This window comes from Rhizopus delemar, genomic scaffold, assembly GCF_000149305.1.
Source record: "Rhizopus delemar RA 99-880 supercont3.1 genomic scaffold, whole genome shotgun sequence".
Taxonomy (NCBI): Eukaryota; Fungi; Mucoromycota; class Mucoromycetes; order Mucorales; family Rhizopodaceae; genus Rhizopus; species Rhizopus delemar.
Window position 1 is genome coordinate 4,480,896 of NW_027137827.1, and position 7,149 is coordinate 4,488,044.

Here is a 7,149-nt window from a genome sequence, read left to right on the forward strand (position 1 = left end):
TTGGGCATTGATTACATAATAATATCCTGCCATCTTACAGGACAGATAAGTCATTACCCCATACGCCCCGCGAATTTTTGAATTTGGTCATCAGTGTGTTTACAAGACCCAGAATCATGCCAACGAGTATAATGTTGGAAGTATTCATCCTCGAACTTCTAGGGAGATTGTTGATAGTTAGCTCCACACCACCACAAGAGTAGTGCATACCGTCACTAGGCTGGAACCAGTCCACATTCAACGACACCATCAGCGACCTTTCTTTGTTGACAAATGGCTGAGCATTTGAGTCAGCAAGCTGGCCCCAAACTCTACCATCATAAATGTCGTAAAGAACATCCTCTTCCACCGATCTACTTCTCCACTGCTCAATTTGAAACTCGAAGGCAGGACGAGCAAAAAACTTCTTTAAGGTTTCCAAAGTTGAGTTGTAAGGATATTCAAGAAACAGGCTTGACGGTGCTTCCAACATAAAGAGGATTACCACATGGTTGTTCTCCGCGCGGTGAGGGTTGTTTGCAACCTGACGTAGGAGCATTGTCGGGCATGCACATCTTCCCACTGGTGTACACGCCTTCTGCAGAGGGAACAGACAAGAAAACGGGAGACACCACTGCTGGCAGACGAGTAGTTGACCATGGCACGAGCTGTGGAGATCTTTGTTGGAATCTCCATGCCATGGCCAAGAGCACGAACAAAGAAAGAAAGAAAGGCTAATAACTCTTCACCAGCTTGCACAGAGAGGTGCTTTGCTTGGAAAAGAACCACGTAAAGCACCAAAAGATGCTTGAGCTGATCTTCGTGGCTCAATTCCTCCTCTCCATCAACATTCATGTGGTCTAACAAGTTGCAAAATACACTTCAATAAATAAAATCTTTCTAATATAAAATGCTTTGTTGACTGAAAATATACCTTCAAAGGTGGTATGCTCACTTTCGGTTTCATGGATGGCTGCTGATTGTTGCATGACTTCGGTTGATTGTCTTCCAGACTCTATTTTTTTTTTTTTTTTACATTAACACGAGTGCCTTTATACAAAAAAAATAAAACTAAAACCTCTTCCTCTGATTCTGTCTAAACGCTTATGGCTAAGAACAGTTCTTTTGGTGAGTCTTCTAAATCCACCGGGATGCATGCTGCATTCGGTACAAGTGCAGGCGATTTTGGTGTTGTTCATGTTGTTCATTTTAAAGAATTTAGTATTTTGTAAAGAAATAAGGAAGAAAAAAAAACGTGCCTGATAAAAAAGGAATACTAAATTTGCAAAAACAGTCGGTGCTTAAACAATGAAATAAGGCAGTAAAATAACTTTTTTTTTCTCCCTAGTTTTGTTTCATGGAATAGACTAGATGCCAAAATTAAAGAAGATAAAAAGAAAAGACCAAGCACTGGCCAAATGTAAGTTTATAAGAAAAAAAAATAGTGATTAAAACTAATGTCCTTTTTTTTTACATTATAAATTCCTAATGGGACACATTCGGATGACGAACATGAACCTCATGAGCAAAGTTGTTCTTTCCAACTTAAAGAAACTATAAGAATAACAGACTTATATTGTTGCCTGTTGCTAAAAAGTTCTTTTTGGTAAAGAAAGTTGTCATTGCCCCACATCTTTAATGGCTAATGGCTAATGGCTAATGGCAAATTACGCACATGTGCAAACATAAAGTAAGTAATAAACTAGTATAAGCTTAAAAGCATATATTCTTTTACAATATTTGTCATAAAAAATAATAAAGCAATATATTTATTTGATAAACAAAAAGTTTTGTATGTATTTGTTAATTATAACTGCCTTGTAACAAAATGTCAGCAGAGCTTCTTTATTTTTTTATTCTTTTAGAATATACACGTATTCTTTTTTTATAATGTAAAGGTATTTGCATTTCTATAAAGTATATTCGCTCTTAGATTATTGTATTCATTTGAACAATGAACTTTCTATTGCTAGACCCTGATTTTTTTTACTTAAACTGTTTTTTTACTTAAACTGTTTTTTACTTAAACTTTTTTTTACCAAATCTTTTTTTTTTACCAAGTCTTTTTTTTTTTACCAAGTCTTTTTTTTTAACCAAGTCTTTTTTTTTCCCAAACACGACTATTTTGTTACTTTCTGTTACACATTTCTAATGATCTAAGCTAAAAACCACAGACTGCCTTCCTAATATGTATTTTTCTGAGCAAAATAAAAAAAAAGAAGACATCGGTCTTTAAACGATAGAGGGGAACAGGCTTTCCAAAAAAAGATCATTTGAAAAAAAAAGACGCTTTTTTAAAACATGAATAACTCTATGAATACTTACCCTACAAAAAAAAACAAAAATATCAATAAATTTCTTTATTTTTTTCGCACCTAAATCTTTTTTCAAAATTAAAAAAAGTGCAATACAGCAAGATATAATGGTTTCTCATAAAAAAATTATAAAATCTCCGGATTGATGATTGATAGGTCTGTTAAAATTCTACGTCAAAGCCCCTACATTATTTGCAGTGGATGGTCCGCTGTTTGGCTGGGTTTCCTTTAGGAAGGTCGTGACAAACAAGTGGAGCCCGGCTAGCTCAATCGGTAGAGCGTGAGACTCTTAATCTCAAGGTTGGGGGTTCGACCCCCCCGTCGGGCTGAAATGGCCTTTCACCTTATGAAGGTTTGCTCATGTTTTTATTGTAGTGTCACGTCTTTTGTTACATTTTTAGAATGTAACACTGTAGCACAACGAATGTAGAAAATTCAATTCTTGGTGTTGTAACACAATGCAGCAAACTTTGGCAGCATTCGACTTTTCTCTCTCCAATTAGTTTAAATCCAGGAACATACAAACAAATACGTATGAATACAGATAAATCCAGAAAAATACAAAAAAATATAGAATATCCATAAAATCATCAAAAACAGCATATAATCAGAAAAACCAAAAACATATAAATAACTTCAATATTTCTTATACTTTTTACTTACTTTTGTTCTTACTTACTTTTGTTTTTACATAACCTTGTTGCTACTTCATATTACTTTTTGATTATTTCAAATAAATATCATTCAAAGTAAATTTCTTTTATTTTTCTTTTATTTTACTTAACATCAAGAACAAGAAGTCCCTTGAAGCATATACACTTCATTGTAATCCCTATTATATTATCTTTTTATTTTACTTTACTCAAAACAGTTTGATCTATTTAACAAGATCTGGCGGTCACTTATTACAAGCGAACTTATATTCAATTTATTACTCTTTTTGGAATCAAAACCTTTGATCTTATATCAAGACTTATTCAGTACAAACCTATTTATACTACAAAAACCTTACAAACTCCAATCATCACAGTGTCACGAATCTTGCCTGAATTCATACAGCAATGCTGTAACGAAAATGGCAATGAAGATGCACAGAGATTAGCCGAGTCAAGCCAAAAAGATAAAAAAAAATTAAAAAAATGAAAAAAGTTAAAAAGATAAAAAATGTTGAAAATATAAAAAAGGTCAAAAAAATAAGAAAAGCAAAAAAAAAAAGAAGAAAAAAAAAATTATCATATACAGTAGGTCACAAAACTGCTGCAAGGAATTGCAAAATTCAGGTTTTACAGCTGGTTGTCCATGGGTACTGCACCAAACTAACTCAAACCTTGACTGTTTGTACCTCAATAGAAAGTGCATTTATTCGTCGATTATCGGATATGAGCAATGGTTATTGGTGGAATTTGAGATCGCTAAAGGTAGTATTATGAACATCCGACATTTTTTACTTGTTCACATATGTTTGAAATGACGAATTTTAATACGACTCAACCGGTTGCTATCATAATTTTTCACATTCTTGACATGATTAGAATGATGCCAGTATATAAAAGCGCTTACAATTCCTTTATTTTAAATTTTATATTCCCTTATTTAAATTATTTCTCTTTTTTACCCTATCGTCAATCGCATGCCTAAACGGCTGTCAGAGGAGAAAATAAACGATCACAAGCAGGCATTAACCGCATCCACATCAATGTATGATATTTCCAAGGAGCCTGGATTACATTAATCAACTGTTAGTAGATACTCTAGACGGCTGTTTTCAAGTAGGACAGTAAACACAGGTGGTAGACCTACAGTAGTCTCCAAAGCGACGAAGCGGTTAATCAAAAGAAAAGTCATGGAATGGGTTCTAAAGGCTTCCAAAGAGGTGTACCGGGTGCTGGTTGGATTTGGCTATGATATCTCATACCAGTCAGAAATTAACGTACTGAAATCAATGGAGTTCCATTTTCTGATAGAAAAAAAGAGGCCATTTCAGACAAAAACGCATACGTAGCATCAGTTAGAACGGGTCAAGGAGCATCAGGATTAGGCAATGAGTGACTGACAGCAAACAGTGTACTTTAATGAGACCAAGCTCAGCGTATAGGGCTTTGATGATGCTGATCACTATTGGAAACGGCCAAGTGACCTTTTTCAACACCATGACCTGCATTTTGTAATCCAGCATGAAGCTAGCAAATTGATGTCCTGGTGTTGTATAACCTCTGAAGGACCAGGATATGCTTGCTAAATTTACGATGGAAACTTGAACTCGGGTGTTTACCAGCATATTTTGAACACTACGCTTCGTGATACTATGAAGTACTACAATTTCGACTGGTCCAACATTTAGTTTTAGCATGATAATAACACAAAGCACAAGGCATAATCTACAATAGCCTAGTTACAGTGGCTACCAAAACCGTTCGCACAAAACGTATTTTTTCCTTTCTGAATCTTTTGTGACCTATTGCGCATAAAAGATACCATATCTAATACATATTTCCTAAGAGTACAAACTCTTGGCTTTCTGATGACGTATAAAATGTCACCCTATGCGCACCCTAACTCGTACTGCGGAGAATCAAATCTCAAAGGCACATTCGAACGGTTTTGGGGCCACGCTTGAGGAATTCTTCGATTGCGATAAACGCAGTCACTGCACCCTCCAATTCTTCCAGAACTTTCGCTGCTTACTAATTCACCACTGCGCATTATTTTTTTGCTTTTTTTTCTTTGTCATTCGCACATTCTCATTTCGACATCTCGACATCTACCAAGTAATTACCCAACATGCAACCATTAACAGAAGATCGCAAGAACACTATCGAGTTTTACCTTCGTCAAGGCTTTTCTTATCATAAAATTGCAAAGTTAGTCAAAGTATCATCCTCTACTGTGCATAAAATTCGTTTGGAGTTAGGCTTGCCTGCTCGAATTGACAAAGGTGGTAGGCCAAAAGCGCTCACTAAGCGGGAACAACAGCATCTCGTTCGTGCTGTAACAGTAGATGGTCTCGAAAATGCTGTACAAGCACAGCAGTCGTTAGAGCAGAACTTGGGCAAGTCAATTTCTGTAAATACTGTACGTAGAGCGTTAAGAGATGCTGGTTTGGTCTCATTTGTCAGGCCAAAGAAACCTTTAATTAATGAAAGAAATAGAAAGAAGAGGCTCCAATGGGCTCGTCAGCACATTGACTGGACAGTAAACGATTGGATGAACATCATATGGTCTGACGAAACCAAAGTCAACCGTTTTGGGTCCGACGGGAAGTCTTATGCATGGAAAGTGCCAGGCCAACCGTTAAAAAAGCACCAGGTTTGTGAGACAGTGAAGCATGGAGGAGGCTCTATAATGGTATGGAGCTGCATTAGCTGGTACGGTCCAGGCTATATTGTAGATGTGGGCAAGAACATGACAAAGGACGTTTATTTGGAGGTTTTACAAGATGACTTGATGAAGTCTTTGGCCTGGTATATGGAAGAAAGTGGAAAATCTACAAATCAATTTATCTTTATGCAGGACAACGACCCCAAACATACAGCTAAAGTCGTATCAAAATGGCTAAATGAGCAAGAGTTTTACGTCATGAAATGGCCACCACAATCACCGGACTTGAACCCAATTGAAAACATGTGGCAATTACTTAAAAGACGGCTGTTTAAAAATTAAGACTGCCCTCCATGTGGTATACATGAGCTATGGGATCGTATAGGACACACTTGGTACCAAATCACGGCTGAAGAATGCCAAAAGTTTATTAAAAGTATGCCCGATCGATGTCGTGCAGTTATTGAGGCTGACGGGCTGTATATTGGATGTTAAATAAACTTATTTTAATTCATTTCGCTTTTAAAATATGTGGCCCCAAAACCGTTCGAATGTAGCTTTAAGCTTTGATTCTCCGTAGTACGAGTTAGGATGCGCATAGAATGTCATATTAAAATTGATCAGAAAGATATTAATTTAAATCTTTATTAAATAAAATATATTCTTCTTCTTGTTTATATAAAACTATCACTATTAGATTCATTCTATAAAGTAAACATGAATACTAAATAGGTCATGATCTTTACCATTCATCATTTCTGTAAATGAATAATAATGGATCAGGTACCCAGTCAACTTTGATCTGACTGGAGGCATTTCATATAAATATATCTTTCCTCTCAATGAAGATGGGACAATTCTCCCAGATCAGTTAAAGAACAATAAGATCTATAAAAACAACGAATTAAAAATTTTCATAATCGATTCAGTGATCATTCTTCAATCAAACGTGTCAATGATTGGATCTACGCTCATAACTACTCATTTACCCGCCAACTGATAGAAGAATATAAGTAGTAGACTTTGTAATGATTTCTTTTTAACAATTAAGATTGTCTTAAATAAAGTTCAGTCTCAAAAAGTATTCTTTTGGTTTATCTTTGTTATTACCTTTACCAGAACATAACACTATGAACTATAAACACACATCGAAAAACAAAAAAAGTAGCAAAGAAATGTACCAAATCCAATAAAAAATAATTTACAGTTTTTTTTTAATTCAAATTATAATGAGAATAACACATTTTATTAGAACATTTAAATTTAACTAAGAATAGATTTGTAATCAACAAAACATTATAAAAACGATAAGCATTAATATTTTTAAATGATATTCAAGAATAATATCACGATATTATATAACAGTATATAGGTTATTACTGTTGTAGAACAGTAACTGATTGTAGTTAACGTTGATAAATATAAGTCTTAATACAAGATCATAATTAAAATAAAATAAAGTATAAGTTTATTTAAATAAGATCATACAATCAATTCCGATTAAGCATGTTCTTTTAGAATATGTATTGTATTCATG

General features: G+C 34.7%; 3 protein-coding genes and 1 non-coding gene across 4 annotated transcripts; 3 read left to right on the forward strand and 1 right to left on the reverse strand.

The window, feature by feature from the left end:
• Positions 1-34: 34 nt before the first annotated feature.
• RO3G_01728 (uncharacterized protein) lies at positions 35-968 on the reverse strand (the record flags this gene model as incomplete). The annotated part of the gene is made up of 3 exons (XM_067656319.1): positions 35-523; positions 571-839; positions 914-968. 3 exons carry the CDS (start codon positions 966-968, stop codon positions 35-37), a joined length of 813 nt encoding a protein of 270 aa, XP_067512420.1.
• A 117-nt stretch (positions 969-1,085) lies between these two features.
• RO3G_01729 (uncharacterized protein) lies at positions 1,086-1,912 on the forward strand (the record flags this gene model as incomplete). Its single annotated transcript, XM_067656320.1, has 4 exons — positions 1,086-1,207; positions 1,328-1,399; positions 1,549-1,585; positions 1,898-1,912. 4 exons carry the CDS (start codon positions 1,086-1,088, stop codon positions 1,910-1,912), a joined length of 246 nt encoding a protein of 81 aa, XP_067512421.1.
• Positions 1,913-2,549: 637 nt separating this feature from the next.
• RO3G_19020 lies at positions 2,550-2,622 on the forward strand. The gene has a single exon. It is a non-coding gene; the product is annotated as a tRNA-Lys (tRNA).
• A 2,453-nt stretch (positions 2,623-5,075) lies between these two features.
• Positions 5,076-5,954, forward strand: RO3G_01730 (uncharacterized protein; the record flags this gene model as incomplete). The annotated part of the gene is made up of 1 exon (XM_067656321.1): positions 5,076-5,954. The coding sequence occupies one exon, from the start codon at positions 5,076-5,078 to the stop codon at positions 5,952-5,954; it is 879 nt and encodes a 292-aa protein (XP_067512422.1).
• Positions 5,955-7,149: the final 1,195 nt, after the last annotated feature.